The 20,186-nt window shown below is 42.1% G+C and overlaps 1 protein-coding gene across 1 annotated transcript in view; it reads right to left on the bottom strand.

Moving 5' to 3' along the window:
• LOC139444300 (Golgi resident protein GCP60-like) overlaps positions 1–19,852 on the bottom strand; it is a 30,336-nt gene extending 10,484 nt beyond the window's left edge. Inside the window, exons 1-6 of the mRNA XM_071225232.1 lie at positions 19,687–19,852; positions 17,416–17,557; positions 5,564–5,704; positions 4,422–4,535; positions 3,275–3,362; positions 1,032–1,287 (exon numbers count right to left, since the gene is read on the bottom strand). Coding sequence (XP_071081333.1) covers positions 1,032–1,287; positions 3,275–3,362; positions 4,422–4,535; positions 5,564–5,704; positions 17,416–17,557; positions 19,687–19,846 — 901 coding nt within the window. The 5' untranslated portion in view covers positions 19,847–19,852. The remainder of the gene's footprint in view (positions 1–1,031; positions 1,288–3,274; positions 3,363–4,421; positions 4,536–5,563; positions 5,705–17,415; positions 17,558–19,686) is intronic.
• Positions 19,853–20,186: the final 334 nt, after the last annotated feature.

The raw sequence follows: 20,186 nt of genomic DNA, 5'->3' as shown, positions 1-20,186 counted from the left end.
TGGTATAAGGGAGATAACTCTTGTTATTAAATCTGGCACAGGTCTGCCTTTCATGATAACACTCAGTTGTGAAATATCCCATGCAAACTCAGAGCCTGATGTTCTGACAGCTGCCCATCTTCCCCCATGTGTTGACTGCAGTGTGAGACCAACCAGCCAACATTCAACTCACCGTGGCTGTTGCCAGGGAACCTATTTTGATCACATTTTCTTTGCACTTTCCAACACTTCCCTTAAACTGCTTCAAATCTTTACGGGTCCACATTGATGCAGGCATAATATGAGGCAAAGATGGAGCAATAGATTCTGAAATATCGGATGCGAACCATTTCAATCTTCATAGAACACTATCTCTAGAAGAACCATCTGTGGGCAAACCATCTCAGTGTAACCATGGTAAAATTATCTACCCTTTTCCTCCATGTACACAACAGATTTGATGATTGTTTAATGACCACATTTGCTAGAATTCACTGTAAGAGCTATTCATTTGATAATCAATGACATGATTTTAGTTTTTTTTATGAAAAATATCAAATTAATCACAATAGATTATCAGCAAAAAACAGAACAATTGGCATTTTCAAACTGAAAAATCTTTATAGGAGAGTAACAACTATATCAACTGAAAAGAACTTGTGACAGTTATCATGAAGGCACAAACACAAAAAGTTTTAAACCCGTTGTTTGTTGTTTAATGCTGCATAAAGCAATTTTCCAGCTATATGACGTCAGCCTGTACATAATAGAGTCTGGACAATTAAGACAATCTAGTGACAAATATTGTGAGCAACGATCCTCACTGTCAGGTACGATGACACACAATCAACAGTCTGACGACCCAATGCATCTGGTCACCTCTATGATCAGCATAGGATGCTGGGGACATATTCTAACCCAGAATCTCCAAGAGGTCACCTCTTACGACCAACATAGGTTGCCAGGGACCGATACCCATGGACTCCTCACTGAGGTCAATACCATCAACATCCACCACTACGTGTCACAATGACCGGTATAGGTCCTCTCACCTTCTGCTCCTTCTGTCTGGCCATTCTCCAGGGCCTGACCCTCCCTGTGCACAACGTCCACGCTCTGCTGTGGGTAGGAGTTGAGCTGCTGGGGCGTGGCGGGCTGAGGCAGGGTGGTGGTGGTGCTGCTGTTGTTGTTGGAGGAGGCGTGCATCTGCTGCAGCTGCTGCTGCTGGTGCATGAGCTGCTGCTGGTACACCTGCTGCATGTACTGCTGGAAGTGCTGCTCCTGCAGCTGCCTGATCAGCTCCTCCTGCTGCACACACGACAGAGAGGCCAAATGTAACCAGGGTAACACACCAGGGAGTTAGCAACGATTCCAAACAAAACGCCCTTGGCAGGCAATTTGGGAAAACATTGTTCTTTAAATACACTGGTCCATGAAATACAAGTAATCTGCACAAAGCCATAATATTAGTTATTACTAATACTGTATATCATATTTTCTTGAGTACAGTGCACACTTATTTTTCAAAACATACAGCTGTGAAGATGGTGAAGATAGTGAAAACCTACATGTTTTGATGTTTTTCCTTTATGACATAAAGCATTGGATATTAGGTAACTTTGTATCTTGCAACCTTGGTTTGAAATATTGGACAACTACTATGTTTTTAAAACTGTACAGAATGATTTGCTCAATGCTCCAATTTTGGGCTGGGACTGTAAGTACAGAATGCTGGGCTGGGACTGAGAGTACAACAGTGTGCTGGGCTGGGGCTGAGAGTACAACAGTGTGCTGGGCTGGGGCTGAGAGTACAACAGTGTGCTGGGCTGGGGCTGAGAGTACAACATGCTGGGCTGGGACTGAGAGTACAACAGTGTGCTGGGCTGGGACTGAAAGTACAACATACTGGGCTGGGGCTGAGAGTACAACAGTGTGCTGGGCTAGGGCTGAGAGTACAGCATGCTGGGCTGGGACTGTGAGTACAGCATGCTGGGCTGGGACTGTGAGTACAGCATGCTGGGCTGGGACTGTGAGTACAGCATGCTGGGCTGGGGCTGAGAGTACAGCATACTGGGCTGGGGCTGAGAGTACAGCATGCTGGGCTGGGACTGTGAGTACAGCATGCTGGGTTGGGACTGTGAGTACAGCATGCTGGGCTGGGACTGTGAGTACAGCATGCTGGGTTGGGACTGTGAGTACAGCCTGCTTGGCTGGGACTGTGAGTACAGTGTGCTGGGCTGGGACTGTGAGTACAGCATACTGGGCTGGGGCTGAGAGTACAGCATGCTGGGCTGGGACTGTGAGTACAGCATGCTGGGTTGGGACTGTGAGTACAGCCTGCTTGGCTGGGACTGTGAGTACAGCATGCTGGGCTGGGACTGTGAGTACAGCATGCTGGGCTGGGGCTGAGAGTACAACAGAGTGCTGGGCTGGGACTGTGAGTACAGCATGCTGGGCTTGGTCTGAGAGTACAGCATGCTGGGCTGGGACTGTGAGTACAGCATGCTGGGCTGGGACTGTGAGTACAGCATGCTGGGCTGGGGCTGAGAGTACAACAGAGTGCTGGGCTGGGGCTGGGGCTGAGAGTATAACAGTGTGCTGGGCTGGGGCTGAGAGTACATCAGTGTGCTGGGCTGGGGCTGAGAGTACAACAGTGTGCTGGGCTGGGGCTGAGAGTACAACAGTGTGCTGGGCTGGGGCTGAGAGTACAACAGTGTGCTGGGCTGGGGCTGAGAGTACAGCATGCTGGGCTAGGGCTGAGAGTACAGCATGCTGGGCTAGGGCTGAGAGTACAACAGCGTGCTGGGCTGGGACTGAGAGTACAGCGTCCTGGGCTGGGGCTGAGAGTACAGCATGCTGGGCTAGGGCTGAGAGTACAGCATGCTGGGCTGGGACTGAGAGTACAGCGTGCTGGGCTGGGACTGAGAGTACAGCGTGCTGGGCTGGGACTGAGAGTACATCAGTGTGCTGGGCTGGGGCTGAGAGTACAACAGTGTGCTGGGCTAGGGCTGAGAGTACAGCATGCTGGGCTGGGGCTGAGAGTACAGCATGCTGGGCTGGGACTGAGAGTACAGCGTGCTGGGCTGGGACTGAGAGTACATCAGTGTGCTGGGCTGGGGCTGAGAGTACAACAGTGTGCTGGGCTAGGGCTGAGAGTACAGCATGCTGGGCTGGGGCTGAGAGTACAGCATGCTGGGCTGGGACTGAGAGTACAGCGTGCTGGGCTGGGACTGAGAGTACATCAGTGTGCTGGGCTGGGGCTGAGAGTACAACAGAGTGCTGGGCAGGGACTGACCATCTGTGTGTTCCCTGGGTACTGCTGCTCTGCATACTGTCGAAACTGTGCAGCTGTCTGTTGGTTCAATGCAGAGCGGATCTGCATTCTGAAACAAAGAGAAACCTCTCCTGAAGACAATCACCTACACCAATACCATACAACAGGGAGTGAATGTAGATTAATATCAAAGTCCATTCATAAATATCATGGAAAAAATTGTCATACTGGTATGCAATACGAATACATATACCATGCTAATGTGAGTGAGTGAGTGAGTGAGTGAGTGAGTGAGTGAGTGAGTGAGTTTTACACTACTTTTAGCAATATTCCACCAATATTCTATCTTGGACTCCCCACGGGTGTACAGACTAGGGACCTATTCTATCCTGGACTCCCCATGGATCTTCAGACTGGGGACCTATTCCATCATGGACTCCCTACGGGCGTACAGACTGGGGACCTATTCTATCCTGGAATCCCCACGGGCGTACAGACTTGGGACCTATTCCATCATGGACTCCCTACGGGCGTACAGACTAGGGACCTATTCTATCCTGGAATCCCCACGGGCGTACAGACTTGGGACCTATTCCATCATGGACTCCCTATAGGTCTTCAGACTAGGGACCTATTCTATCCTGGAATCCCCATGGGCATACAGACTAGGGACCTATTCCATCATGGACTCCCTATAGGTCTTCAGACTGGGGACCTATTCTATCCTGGAATCCCCACAGGCGTACAGACTAGGGACCTATTCTATCCTGGACTCCCTATAGGTCTTCAGACTGGGGACCTATTCTATCCTGGATACCCCATGGGTCCAGACTGGGGACCTACTCTATCCTGGACACCCCACGGTCCAGACTGGGGACCTACTCTATCCTGGACACCCCATGGGTCCAGACTGGGGACCTACTCTATCCTGGACACCCCATGGGTCCAGACTGGGGACCTACTCTATCCTGGACACCCCATGGGTCCAGACTGGGGACCTACTCTATCCTGGACACCCCATGGGTCCAGACTGGGGACCTACTCTATCCTGGACACACCACGGGTATACAGTTTGGAGACCTATTCTATCCCGGAATCCCACGGGTGTACAGACTAGGGGCCTATTCTATCCTGGACTCCCCACGGGGCGTACAGACTGGGGACATACTCTTGTTCCATCTGCCGCTGTTTCTCTGCCTCCTGCTGTTTGCGGGCCTCTTCCTCCAGTTCCCGCTGCTTCCTCTCTTCTTCCTCGCGACGCAGGCGCTCTTCCTCTTCTTGCCTGCACATGTCAGACCACGAAATCAGTCACAGCATTTCATATCAAAATGATGAAAATTCACAACTACCATGTCTAGTGCTGCATGGCCAATGGATCCAACATTTCCAAGGTTATGGCTAAAATTCTACCATGTCTACTAGTCACTTTGCAACAACATCAAAAGAACTTAATAAAATATTTCCAAATGGACCCATAAGATAATTACATTCTCATGTTAGCAGGGGATAGGACAAGTATTCATGTATGATCTCGAGCTACCATGATCTTCATAATAGACATGCTCTATGTCTTCCTAAGCCTCTTAGGGAATACTTCACAGTTACATTGGAGCACTCTACTTTCTATCACCTTCAGAATCATGGCATGTGTAAGTTTGTTTTTTAAAGCCGCACTCATATTCCAGCTATATGAAGGCATCCCGTAGATAATCAAGTCTGGACCAGACAATCCAGTGATTGATATCGTGAGCAAAGTTTCACACCATCCAGGTACAATGACATGCAATGAACTGGGCCTGACCATCCAATCCATGTGGTCGCCTCTTACAACCAGCATAGGTTTCTTGGGATTTATTCTAACCCGGGAACCAGTATAGGTTGCTAGGGAATGATTCTAACCCTAAATCCCCACAGGATTCAGAATTAAGGCATAGATGCTGTCTCAATAATGTCAGCTGAGTCAATGGATGCTCCTTTACATGCTTAACAATGACCAAGTCTGGGATTCTGCCATGCACCTGCATTTAGAACAATGCCCAGCATAAAACTAAATTGCAAATAACCATGTCTACATGGTCTAGTAGTGTTTAGTCTCAAATTTCACAATTTCATGGACCAAGTTTGCTATCTCCTGTGCATTAACCAGAAGTAATACATAGTTTTTGAGTGCACACTCTATATATGGAATCAGAGAGAACAGCATTTTTTCTCCAAAACGTTTTGCTCAAGTGCACACAATAAACAAGAAAATATGGCAGTCAGGTGATGCTGACACTATGACAATGGTTCGACACTGGCACTAGGACTTACTGCTGTCTCAGCTTTTCCTCCTTCTCTGCTTTGTGTGCCTCAACGAAAGGCTTGAACAGGTTACACGACCCTTCCAGGAACTTGACAAATTCCTCCATAGCACTCTCCTTGGACATATCCCCGAGAGCTTGCCAGGCTTGCCTGGAAGAAACACATAATACTATAGTATATGATATCATATGATATAGTTTATCATGCTAAGTGCCAGAGTGAGTTCGACTTAAGGCTGCTTCAAACAGAAAATCAACATGTCTGCATGGTGTGCAAGGATTGTATGATAATTTGTTTGTTGTCTAACACCGCACTCAGCAATATTCCAGCTATATGACAGCCGTCTGTAAATAATCAAGTCTGGACCAGACGATCATGTGATTGACATCATGAGCATCAATCCATGCAATTGGGAAACGATGACATGCATCAACCAAGTCAGCGAGCCTGACAACCTGATTCTGTTAGTCGCCTATTATGACAAGCATAGTAACCCTTTACAGCAAGCATGTGTTGCTGAAGACCTATTCTCCACTGGTCGAATGCATGATGAAGGTCTCAGACTTTAACCAATTTGGTGAAAACCAATGATTACAGGTATGGTGTTGACAAACCCAGAAATGAATTTTATGATAATAATATTAAATATTTTATGTCATTTATACTTATCCCGACTCATACTAATCTGTACTTATTCCCCCAAATATAGTGGAAACCTCTTCAGCAGTGTTCCCAATGAACAGAAAACATCTCACATAAACGAACCTCTCTCACATGTATGAACCCCGGAAACACATGACCACCCCGTCAGACTCATCACTTTCTATTTTCGCCCCAGCTAGCTGGTGGCATTTTTCTTGTGCTCCAATCCAAGCCATCCTTCATCATCTTGGCCCTTCCGATTTAAAGTTGGGCTTGGACCACTTTCTTTTGCAATTCATCGATCATATTCAACAATTAATTTCTAAATTTGACACGGAATTATTTTCCTCTGGCTGTTTGAAAACATTAGTATAAGTCAGGATAAGGGAAAAAGACATAATTAGGACTTAGAACTGGTTTTAGAACCCTCAATCACAGGCATCTGGTAACTCTGCACGGCAATACGACTCGGCCACCATTGCCCACGATCATAACCAGTGTAAGCATTAGATATCATGTGACAGCTCAAACTATGGCAGCACTACCGTTTTCTGTCCTCATGGTGGGCTCATGGAAATACATCAATCATATGTTTAAATCATATATTGAATTGATACTATTGGCTATCAACATTATAGTCTTGATTGAGTGAGTATTGTTTCAGCAATACATGGCAGGGGATATCAGAAATGGGCTTCACATATTGTACCCATGTGGGGAATCGAACATGGGTCTTTGGCTTGACGAGCAAACACTTAAACTACAAGGCCACCCCACCCCCCAGTTTTGATTGAAGTCAAACAATTACAAACATAAATTATATGCAGGAAGAATAAACCACTTGGGGGGGGGGGGGGGTGTTGCCTTCATCATCATGTTCATGTTTTTTTCTCCCTGCAGTATTTTATTGTGTGATAAAACTCCCACTCTTTGTTTATGTCTTAAATAATCACCACCAATTGTCATGCTAGTCATTACTTGATAATTCTCTGTTCGTCAGAACGAATACAAGTTTACATGGCAGTAAGGGCGACAGCTGCCTCCCTTAAATCTCAAACAACATTCCTCGCAATCTAATGAACATGCTGAACTGCCAAAATGGTGGACCTGTTAGTTACACTTGACAACGTGATAAAGCCAGGAAATCTGCCCTGGTAGAAGATACAGATACTCAACAGTGGTAGGCCTTTCCTAATAAATACGTTGTGAGCTATCACATTTCCATTGCAATACTTACTAAGCCATGCATGCATTATTCAAAATTAAGCATGTGAGTCATCTGGGGTCCTTGTCATAACACAGATGGTTTTTTCCTTTTTGTTCATTGTTCATTACCCACTCAGCAATATTCCACCTATATGATGGCATAAATTATCTGAGTATCATTCTACAGAAATGGGATACAATAACATGCATTAACCAAGTCACTGAACCTTACCACTCAGTCCCGTTAGTTGCTTTATACAACATGCATAAGCTGCAATTCAAACCGGGATCTTCACTGGGGCATAACCCTAATGTTTTACAGAACCTACTTGCACCGAACACTGCTGGATTGTTACAAGTAACAACGCAGTGTACAATGACTGGGGGTTTCCAAGGACGAGTCTATATACAGATGCAATTCTTATTTTCCACCAGACAGTGTTTCATTGTCATTTTCAGTTGAACATATAGCATCGTTAAGACTGCTTGCTATGTTCTTAGGTCGCTATTCAATCAGTTAAACCAACCAGGGCCTTCAAGTCATGGTAACATGCCCTGCTGGCTGTTCATCATGTCCTCCCACTTGAAACAGCTTCATCTCGATCACTTGTCTATTGTCAATGTGCATGGCTTTAGACAATCAACAAGTCTACACGAATACCAATATCATATGTCACCAACAAGTCTACACAAATACCACTATCAAATGTCACATGCCGACTACTTCCCTGCAACATCTGTGTTGATAACTTGTTACTACCAGTGGGTCGTCACAGACAAATCTGGCTGCAAAGCCATGTAGGCCAGGCATGAACATTCACCATAATCTTAGATAGGATCCTTGCACACTGCAAAGTAGACCTACCGATTTCTCAGCAGACCTGTAAGGTAGACCTTCGGGACTGCAGTTGTCATGCTTGTAGACCTGCAGGGATGCACAACAGTCATACAGGTTACACTGTAGTCGTGGTAGTAGACTTGCAGGTTGCACTGTACTAGACCTGCAGGTTGCACTGTAGTCATAGTACTAGACCTGCAGGTTGCACTGTAGTCATAGTACTTGACCTGCAGGTTACACTGTAGTCATTGTACTAGACCTGCAGGTTACACTGTAGTCATAGTACTAGACCTGCAGGTTGCTTTGTAGTCATGGTACTAGACCTGCAGGTTGCTTTGTAGTCATAGTACTAGATCTGCAGGTTACACTGTAGTCATTGTACTAGACCTGCAGGTTACACTGTAGTCATAGTACTAGACCTGCAGGTTACACTGTAGTCATAGTACTAGACCTGCAGGTTGCACTGTAGTCATAGTACTAGACCTGCAGGTTACACTGTAGTCATAGTACTAGACCTGCAGGTTGCACTGTAGTCATAGTACTAGACCTGCAGGTTACACTGTAGTCATTGTACTAGACCTGCAGGTTGCACTGTAGTCATAGTACTAGATCTGCAGGTTACACTGTAGTCATAGTACTAGACCTGCAGGTTGCACTGTAGTCATAGTACTAGACCTGCAGGTTACACTGTAGTCATTGTACTAGACCTGCAGGTTACACTGTAGTCGTGGTACTAGACCTGCAGGTTACACTGTAGTCATAGTACTAGACCTGCAGGTTGCACTGTAGTCATGGTACTAGACCTGCAGGTTGCACTGTAGTCATAGTACTAGACCTGCAGGTTGCACTGTAGTCATAGTACTAGACCTGCAGGTTACACTGTAGTCATTGTACTAGACCTGCAGGTTACACTGTAGTCGTGGTACTAGACCTGCAGGTTACACTGTAGTCATAGTACTAGACCTGCAGGTTGCACTGCAGTCATGGTAGTAGATCTGCAGGTTGCACAGTAGCCTTGCAGGTTGCACTGTAGTCATGGTAGTAAACTTGCAGGTTACACTGTAGTCATGGTAGTAGATCTGCAGGTTACACTGTAGTCATGGTAGTAGACCTGCAGGTTGCACTGTAGTCATGGTAGTAGACCTGCAGGTTGCACTGTAGTCATGGTAGTAGACCTGCAGGTTGCACTGCAGTCATGGTAGTAGACTTGCAGGTTGCACTGTAGTCATGGTAGTAGACTTGCAGGTTACACTGTAGTCATGGTAGTAGACCTGCAGGTTGCACTGTAGTCATGGTAGTAGACCTGTAGGTTGCACTGCAGTCATGGTAGTAGACTTGCAGGTTGCACTGTAGTCATGGTAGTAGACCTGCAGGTTGCACTGTAGTCATGGTAGTAGACCTGCAGGTTGCACTGCAGTCATGGTAGTAGACTTGCAGGTTGCACTGTAGTCATGGTAGTAGACTTGCAGGTTACACTGTAGTCATGGTAGTAGACCTGCAGGTTGCACTGTGGTCATAGTACTAGACCTGCAGGTTGCACTGTAGTCATAGTACTAGACCTGCAGGTTGCACTGTAGTCATAGTACTAGACCTGCAGGTTGCACTGTAGTCATAGTACTAGACCTGCAGGTTGCACTGTAGTCATAGTACTAGACCTGCAGGTTGCACTGTGGTCATGGTAGTAGTACTATTACTAGGGCTGCAACGATACAGAAAGGTCACGATACGATACGCATCTCGTTATTCTGGTCACGATACGATACATATCTCGATACGCAATGATAAAAAACAAGACTTAAAGCATGTTAAGTTTGAACCTTTCATGATTTTGGAACAGTCAAAATTATTTTATAATAACAAGACAACTGAAGTTGTTCAGCTTCAAAGTGGAACTTTCTCTAACTTTCCTTCAAAACAATTCAAAGTTCAAACACCAGAAAATAATTAATGTACTCCACCAGTGATACAACTTCAAAGAACTTTGATGCAATGGCCGAAGAAATTGTATCTGAAATTATTGTTTTAGCAGGAATAATATATTCCAATATGGTGTTACCTTAGTTGCAGCTTTTACTATATATATATTTAAAATTATAAGAACCACAAGTGTAGCATTTTGGTACTGGTGATTGCTGTTGCAGGATATTTTTATGTATGGAACAATTTGACCAGTCACCCTAGGCACTTCCCGTGCTACATGTATTTCGATTGCGAAAACGTTATGTTGACATATATTAGCCAAATTGCCACAAATATGACTTTTAACGAGTCAAAGTATGGCATTTTTAATATATGTAACCATTATTTAGCAACTAAAGTTCGTTTCAATGCGTCAAAAGCGGTAATCACACACGATTTCACATAACTTATTACAATATTAAATGAAATTTTGAATAAAATTAATAGAATATATTACAAACACAAGACCAGATATATAATGAACACGTTTTAATAACAAGATAGTATAATAATAGTATTGAATTGCATACTTCAGTTCGGATTTGCTGACTGGTATTTTCGGTGTTATGTGCTTGCGGTGATCAGCTGATAATGTTTTATGAGATGGGGAAAAAACATCTGTCGGTGTAAAACCTGAGCTTATTAAAAATGTAAGTACGTTTTGGGGAGCCATGCGTTAGCGCGCGCTATAACCAAGTTAGCGGTTTATTGAAAGGCACAATAGCGAGGAAACGCTATACTCGAGATTTGCGTTCCGTATCGTGGCGTATCGATAAATGGGCCCACGTTTATCGTATATCGTATCGTGGGTCAAGTATCGCGATGCATCGGAATATCGGTGTATCGTTTCACCCTTAACTATTACAGCAGGTAGTAGACAACATGGACAATGGTAGACCTGCAGGCCTTACAGTTTAAAGGAGATTTATAGTAGACTATAAATATGGGATTAAATCATTCATAAAGCATAATTAAACAAGTATACAAAAACACTAAAACCTATTCGTATTCATTGTGATATGATTTACAGATGATCACTGTCTCTGTATAGTGTTTAGTAGACCACTAGCATTTTCCATGGCTTCACCTGACAATGCCATCATTGAAAACGTTGAATTTCCGCTCAATGACCTTACAGATATTCGTCCGCATCACTATGAGCCTGAGGTAAGTCAAAGTAGTCTTGACAGCAGCGAGGAAAGCGAGGAAAGAACGACCGAATGAAGATGATCAGTTTGATGTCAACACGGAAAGACTAGGGAACACAATCTGGTGTTAAATGCTACCCTGACATAAACAAAATGGATGTTTTGTGAGACAGTTATGCTTGTGTAAAATGTGCTAGGTATAGATTGATGCTTAGCATTGTCAAAACATTATTAGTTTTCTTTATGCCAAACAATTAGCACACGGCTATTTAAGCTAAACTTGTTTTCTATATCAATAAAGATTGTATTGTCTAGTGATCACTGGTGATGGAGGGTGTGTTAATGCTGCCCACATAATGTACTCCATGCAGTGACGTACTCTACTGGTCTTGTCCAAAAAACATCAACTACCATATAGTAGAGAGTGACACAAACAAAGAATGAAATAAACGTATTTAACAACAAATAAATGAACTAAAACTGACAATACCACAATAAAAATACCAAATTCACACTTATCTAACCTAAAGCAGTCTTTTGTCAAACAATACCTCTATCTGTGGTGGATCCACGGTGGGATTCAGGGGGTTAAACCACCTCTTCCCCCTCCTTTTAAATCCACAAAAGTAAAAAACATTTCCCTGCATTTACAAATTGGCATAAGTGACACATATTTGCATAAACATTAGATTAATATTTCAAAAACAAATACGATAAATTGTACGACTCACAAATAGCTGTATCATTATTGTATATAGCACATGTAAAATTGATACCCTAGTAATCATGATTATAAGGCAAAAATACATGAGTTTAAAATATCCACAAACATCTGACACCTAGATGACAACTTATACAGCAGTTGTACAGTGTTCTATGGATTTCAGCTTTCTCAAAACAATATTTGATCTGTTCAGACAGTTCAGCTAATTTGTGTGTGAAAACAACATAGAAAACACTACGTTCTCAAATCAACCATATCATGTAGCATAAGGCAATACCTATAACACTGTCAAAACAATAATGTAACATGTTTTTCTCCTTGGTCTTATTTCATCATAAGCATAAAGGAGGCTTCCTCGGAGGCAACTTCTCTCAGAAGAGTGCAACCACTGGGATGAAGAAAAATTGTATGCATGCTTGAGAATGAATGCTGCAAACTGCTATTTCATAATTTGGTACCACTAAAAATTTCAGTATGCATGGTATGTAATCATTTAAATAAAATACAATACAGTCAAAAGCTTCATGATAAAGGAGATTTACAGTAGACTACAAATATGGGATTAAATCATTTATAAAGCATAATTAAACAAGTATACAAAAACATTAAAACCTATTCGTATTCATGTGATATGATTAACAGATGATCACTGTCTCTGTACAGTGTTTAGTAGACCACTAGCATTTGCAATGGCTTCATCTGACAATGCCATCAATGAAAATTTGGGCGAGAACTGTATTCAATTGTTTACATTACTTCAAGACCCCAAGCTCTGGATGTCCATTTCTTTAACCAGGGGCCCATACAACTAAAGGCTTTATCCCCCAGACCCTAAAACAGATAACCCAGGTAGATACCTGTGCTAACTACTTAGCTCCAACATGAACTAATACAACACCTGTTGACTATGCTGACTGTAACAACCGATTACAGAGAGGAGGAGACCGGAAAGAGATGAAGAAGGACAACAAGAGGGTGAGACATGAGACCAGGAGACATGAGACCAGGAGACATGAGACCAGGAGACATGAGACCAGGAGACATGTGACCAGGAGACATCGTCAGGACAGCTGTTGTGAGACACAATACACTAACTATACTCACCACTGGCCCACGGCAGTACTACAGTCAAGGCAGTGGAAATATTAGTCTGCAGGACAATCAGGCAATACCCAAACAAAACTAAATTGGGTTTCCCAGGCAAATATTGATTACCTTTGTTTTTGTTCAAAATATGTTTTGATGAGTTTCTTGATGGCTAGTTACTATGGTTACATATGTAACAACAAGGTTCAGGGTCTGAAACTTATGACTAGAGCATTTTACCAAAATAGAGATGTACCATCATAATCATGTTGAAGTCCATGGGCTGGAACAGATCGATGTTCATACAGTGATTGACACTGACTAAAATATGTCAGTGGTCCAACAGACCAGCATATACAAAAAACTTCTGGTCTTGTTGTATCTCCACGAGACACAGTGGCGCTGACCAAAAAGGGTTTCAAAAGGTTTTACTTCTTTGTGCAGTTAGAATGAGTAACCAGCCAAGAAGGTAGCCACTGTAGGATGCAGGATGTTTTGGTTGCTGGTTTTGCTTAGAGTGAGTGAGTTGGGTTTAACGCCGCTTTTAACAGTATTACAGTTATTTGTGGCGTGTCAGCTTAATGTGGGAGGAAAGCCCCAAGTGATGCAGGTCTCAGACGTTTACCACGTCGGTGAACCCACAAGCACGGTTATGGTGGACAAACCTAGAAACATAATCGAAACGAACCGGGATTCGAACCCACAATCATAGGTTTCTGGTGTGCCCGAGGAACGCATCTCTGCACAGAGAATCGTAGCGCCTTAGACGACTGGGCCATCCATGTCTCCAGTTAGAATGAGAAACCAGCCAAGAAGTTAACCACTGTAGCAGTACTAGCACGCAGAATGTTTAGATTGCTGGTTTTTCTTAGAATTTAGAGTTGATCTATTGCTGATTTCAAAAGTCGCTCAAACTTAAATTACTTTGTTTGTCCAAAAAACAACACTAGATCACCGGACCAGCATTTACTTATTTTTCTGGTCCTTGGAAAATATGCTAGACTCGGACCAGCAGACCAATGTTAGTGTTGAACACCGACTATAGGGGATGACAAACATAACATCATTTCTTTCGGAAAGTATGCACAACTTGAAAAGCATGGGGCAAGGGCCATAACTCGGTAAAAAAAATAATTTAAGACACAAATATTTTAACTCATTTAAGGTCATGACTATTAAGATCAGTGTGTAAAATTGTATTTCTCTAACTTAAATAGTTTTTGAGAATATTTCCCTGGAATGGAAAGACGGACGGACAGATGAACTTCATTCCTATATCCCCCGCCCCACTTGTTGGTGGAGATAATAAATTATACCAGTTATCACTGATATGCAAAGTGCATCAACATGATCCAGAGATTTACCTCATCAGCCATCATGTTAATGAACAGCTGACATGTTAAACATGTCTATAGTGGCCATATCTATTCAATCATCCTTAAGCCCAGGTGGCCATTGTGCAGCACTCAAAATAATTACTCCCTAGGGTCCAGTCTATTGGGCATTTAGTAAACCAATGTGGGGGCCTTTTTCAAATATATTTCTACTTAAAATGCTGTTTAACATGTTTAGGGTACTTCAAATTTGCCTCTGTTCATGTGCTGTGTGTATCACATGTCACATAAGCATGTTAAGCCAATAACCTTGATAACGAAAACAACAGAGATAGATGTGTACGTTGCAACAAACATGATAAACAAGCTGTGGCACTCTTTAGCATGAATCACTGCAGTGCAGTAGATGTATGACTGTACATGATGCCTGTCTTCACATTCAATAAAGACCTGTAGAGACATACAGGAACACCTGCTGGAAAGTGAGTGAGTGAGTTATGGTTTTACGCCGCTTTTAGCAATATTCCAGCAATATCACGGCGAGGGACACCAGAAATGGGCTTCACACATTGTACCCATGTCCGGAATCGAACCCGGGTCTTCGGCGTGACGAGCAAACGCTTTAACCACTAGGCTACCCGACCGCCCCCCTGCTGGAAAGGATAAATTGTGTAATTACCAGACTTCACACTGAGTTGTGACACTATTCAGTTCCTTAATGTTTGCATGCATATTTGTGCGAGAGTAACTAAAAAATTAATTAGGTTATAGGCATATATTTCTTCCATGTTATACATGTAAAGCTTATCTGGTGCTCGGATTGTTACACCAAAAGATTACACATCCACCCTAGAATTAGAAATCCATTTTACCATCGTGTTCTAGCATGACATCAACTGCAGTCATCGATTTTGCTGTATTATAAGTATGACCATGATGACAGTGGTTGAAATTAGGACGACATGTAGTCCAATAGTTCTTGTCAATTGCCCACTAGTTAAGGTATCATAAGGACAAGTAGAAATTCGCCATTTTTAAGGACTTTGCTATTTATTACCATTATACATGTTATAAGAATAAGTGGACTATAAATGTTAGTCTCTATCGTTGTATGACATGAAAAGGTCTTGACGTGGCCATGGTGGAAGACAGAAATCAAATATGTTGGATCTGATATCAAAAGGACCAAAAGTCCATTTTCATAAAGCATGAATACTTGCTTTACTTTCAAAGTATCCCATTCACTTCAACTGGTTCATGTGATGGACTCAGCCCTGAGACCAGTTTCCTTATGTTCAAGGACTGACATAAGTCTTACGCTTCACCAGAGACAAACTACAGTCGTAGTGATACGATCACTTTGTGAAACAAGGGGCCTACATGTACATGAAGTGAAGACCTGTTGATTCAACAACACTGACATTTACTTCACTTGTGTTAACATGGTTATTGATTGTTTCCTTGTTGTTCAAAGTCTCACTCAGCAACATTACAGCATATGACAGCGACTGTGTATGATCAAGTCTGGACCAAACAATCCAGTGATTGATATCATGAGCATGGTAAGTAAAGTCCTATGTTGTCGGGGTACAAGGACACACAATCAACCATTACCAACAAATTATCTGTTGTTTATTATCTTGCTTTAAAAACTTAAACCGATAAATTCAAGTTTGAAATCATGTTACAGCATATACAAAACATGCAAAAGAACCAACCATTTTATTCTTCAACACTGTTCAAACACAATCTGTTCAACATCTTCCAATCCCAATTACTTACAGGACATTTACAGTTTGCCCTGGCAACTTAGACGACTGAAGCTTGAATTATACTGACGTTAGGCCAGTCATCTCCAATTTCTCTCATCAGTTTTTGAAAAATACATTTTTTCATGTTTGTGATCGTTGACTGGCCCAGCAGGAAATGAATTCATACATTTCATAAGTATAATAATATCCACTACGTTATGAGCCATGACAGATCCATTTTCCACAAGTATGTTTGTTTAATAGGATATGACGCAAAAGAATTATGCAGTGAATTCAACCACACTGCAATCAGAGCATCAATTACAAATCTTGATAGTCACCAATGTGATAACAATTATTGTATTAACTGAGTCAAACAATTCCAAACAGATCGGAATGACAAGTAAGGTGCTGCTGACAGTCATTCACTTGCTATTCCCTCACTGATTCTTCAGAATCAGAAAACACTAAACGCTAATAGAAGGTCCCCAATTTCACTGTGGCACTCACTGAGTTGTACTTGAATCTCAACATTGTTGTTGAGAAAATCTCAAATAAGTATTTAAAACCTATGTCATAAGCATGACAAGTGCATGTTATAAAAGACACAATACAAATTTTGTATTGGAAACCTGTGCCTAGCAACAGCATGTGTGTGATAACAACTGCATCATATTGAACAACATAAATGAACACCAGAAATCAATAAAGCTAATTTCAACCCATTAAACTGTGTGCCACTGAGTGAGTTGGGTTTAACACCGCTTTTAACAGTATTCCAGTTATATCGCGGCCTGTCAGCTTAATGCGGGAGGAAAGCCCCAAGTGATGCAGGTCCCAGACGTTTACCAGTTCGGTGAAACCCACGAGCACGGGTATGGTGCTGACAAACCTAGAAACATAATCGGGACGAACCGGGATTCGAACCCACAATCATAGGTTTCTGGCGTGGCCAAGGGATCAACTCTGCACAGCGAATCCCGGCGCCTTAGACGACTGTGCCATCCGTGTCCCCCCTGTGTGCCACTGACTATCATCATAATCATAGGATCATGCACTATTGACAGGCCATGTAAGAATCACAATAAATGAACGTTTAAGTCACAGACAAGGGCTGACATTTGGCCTGAGCCTAGTTCCAATATAATAAAGTCCAATACTGGAAATACTTACCGTCTGTCATTACCAACTACATCAAGGAAGCCGACATCGGGTGACACATCATTGCGGAACTTGCCGAACGACACCTGTTTTGTGTATGCCACAAGTCTCAGTTTGTCTCTGTAAGTCACCTGTAGGGCTTTCCCTTCTTTCTCTGCAATAAAAAGTGAGTGAGTTGGGTTTTACGCTGCTTTTAGCAAAATTCCAACAATATCACAGTTGGGGACACCAGAAATAGGCTTCATACATTACATTGTGCCCATGTGGGGAATCGAACACTGGCTTCCCGCATGACAAGCGAACACTTAACCAGTAGTGTACCCCACTGCCCACAATGATAAGGGAAACATCTAACCAGTCTATTTAGCATGTTTAACAGCACATAACCAGACAATTACCTTAGAATCAGCACCACTTACACTGATTGCCATGCGTCTACAATCTAAAAAATGTTAAATTCAAACCATTATCTATGACCAGCTGACTTCCAATAATCATCATTTGGCAATTGTTTGTTTGTTGTTTAACGCAACTCTCAGCAATATTCCAGATATATCATGTATATATGACAGGGTCTGTAAATAATCGAGTCTGGACCAGATAATCTAGTGATTGATAACATGAACATCAATCCATGCATCAACCAAGTCAGCAAGCCTGACCACCTGATCCTGTTAGTCGCTTCTTACGACAAACATTGTCGCCCTTTATGGCAAGCATGGGTTGCTGAAGATCTATTCAAATCCGGATCTTCACGGATACACTTGGCAATTGAAAAATGTTGTCAACAAGCTGGGTTTATACCATGTTAAACAGTTTTGAATTTAAACATGTCAGCATTATCCAAGAGGAGAGCCTGAAGTGACAATGCTGATTCAAGACATGGACATAAGACACTATGGTGAAAACCACAAGTAGGGGTATGGTGCTGACCATAGTACCTTATTTTTTAGGTCCATTCTCGGATTTATTCGCACAATTATCATGATTATTGGATACTGATAATGGTAAGGGACACAACTCGTCAAATGAATTGGATCACCTTTGGACTACAACGCCACCTGTACCCAAACATATGTATCAAAATAACAAATAAAACAGTGTTGTAAGGGAAAATTTTAGAAATTGAATTAATTGGATACTCATGAATATGATGTTTTCTATTATCGAACTGAACTACACATGTACAAAGATGTATGGAGTACTCCTCACAATATGACTTTCTTCAACATGTTCAAGTAAAAACATGTGCTGTAACCTCTGTTGCATCACATGCAGAACATGTACTATGTTAGACAAGTTACAAATGTATACAATCAATCTGATACATTACCATGATTACATGTATATACTTGATCACTTGAGTATAGGCTTAATTGCCTTAAAAGATTACTGAAGTAAAAAAAAAATGTGAGCAATTGCAAATGATACTGGTCCTCAGTAACCATGGCAACAGCCGCCAACACAAGCAATGCACAATTGCACACAAGACAGGTGACAATTACTAACTTCTTGCACTGGAACACTCTGTTTAATGTTATGTATTATGATACATGTGACACATATAAGCAAGCTGGTCAAGGTGTTATTTCCTCAAACTTGTCACCATGGTCAAAGCATCATAAACATTACATAACTTCAGCATGTTCAGTGTCCATAATGTACATCAGTACATGGCACAATCAGACAATTTGAATACTTTTTCTCTTCACATTTACGAGAGAAACTTACTTTGTTTGAACATCGTACATTGCCAGCATTAGACATTGGCACTAGTCCTTTTGTCCTTGCCAAACTGCCCAATAGTTAAGAATCATAAGGACTAGTAAAATTTGTCATTAGGCCTATAAGGGATTTGCTATGTTATCATTATAAGAACTAGTGGACTAAAACAGTTAGTTTCTATCGTTGAGTGTTCACATTAATTGGTTAGAACTCTTTGGTGGTATGGCCTTGGTTTCTTTTCATTTCTTACTTTTGCATCCGGCTTGAGCACAGTAATAAATTGTATTTGGGATTAGGCTATTCTGAGTATTTATGACATCACTGGACATGCACAAGTTAACAGTAGCCTGGCTAATCAGCTGGTACTCATGGTTAATAGCACGACATTTGATGCACAGCGTGTGGAGATATTTCGAAATACGCTAGGCGTTTTGATGAATGTTTACTCCGAAATCGGATTTGAGGTTTTTAGATTGATTGGCCTAACCGCAGAGCTGGAAAAGCGGCGAGGTGCGAAGTGAATACGAGTGACATTTGCCATGCACATGTTGATATTACCTTTGTAGAACTTAAGGGCGATCTTGTAGAGTTCCTCCAAGGAAAATCCCCACTTGTTATAATATTCGTCACCACAGTCATTGTCATTAGAATCTGGCTGCGGCGAGTCGCTCACAGACAGTGATTCGACACCGTTGACAAGTCCTTCGGTCTCCGCCATGACAGTTTGTTAGCCACGTAAGGTTGGTACTAGTTCCCCCAAAACTCTCAGATATCACGTCTCTCACGCAGTTGTCACACGAATCACATTGGACTACTTGTTGATAGTTCTCAAAATCCTTTCTATACGAGTGTAGTTTATTTAAGAGTATTACATGTAGTAGTCGAACAACATCATGAAAATGAGTTAAACATTTTGTAGTGAGAATAAATTAACCGTTCATAAATATATAATATTAAATTATCGATGGCTTATATTCAATAGGATGTGTATTCAAACGATGTCACTGTTACATCATTGTGTTATTTGGAAAATAAGATATATATTCAATAGATATATT

Source organism: Haliotis cracherodii, unplaced genomic scaffold (assembly GCF_022045235.1).
Source record: "Haliotis cracherodii isolate W230 unplaced genomic scaffold, xgHalCrac1.p SCAF_5, whole genome shotgun sequence".
Classification (NCBI taxonomy): domain Eukaryota; kingdom Metazoa; phylum Mollusca; class Gastropoda; order Lepetellida; family Haliotidae; genus Haliotis; species Haliotis cracherodii.
The sequence above is the reverse complement of the archived record's forward strand: the minus strand, read 5'-3'. Positions and strand labels throughout refer to the sequence as shown.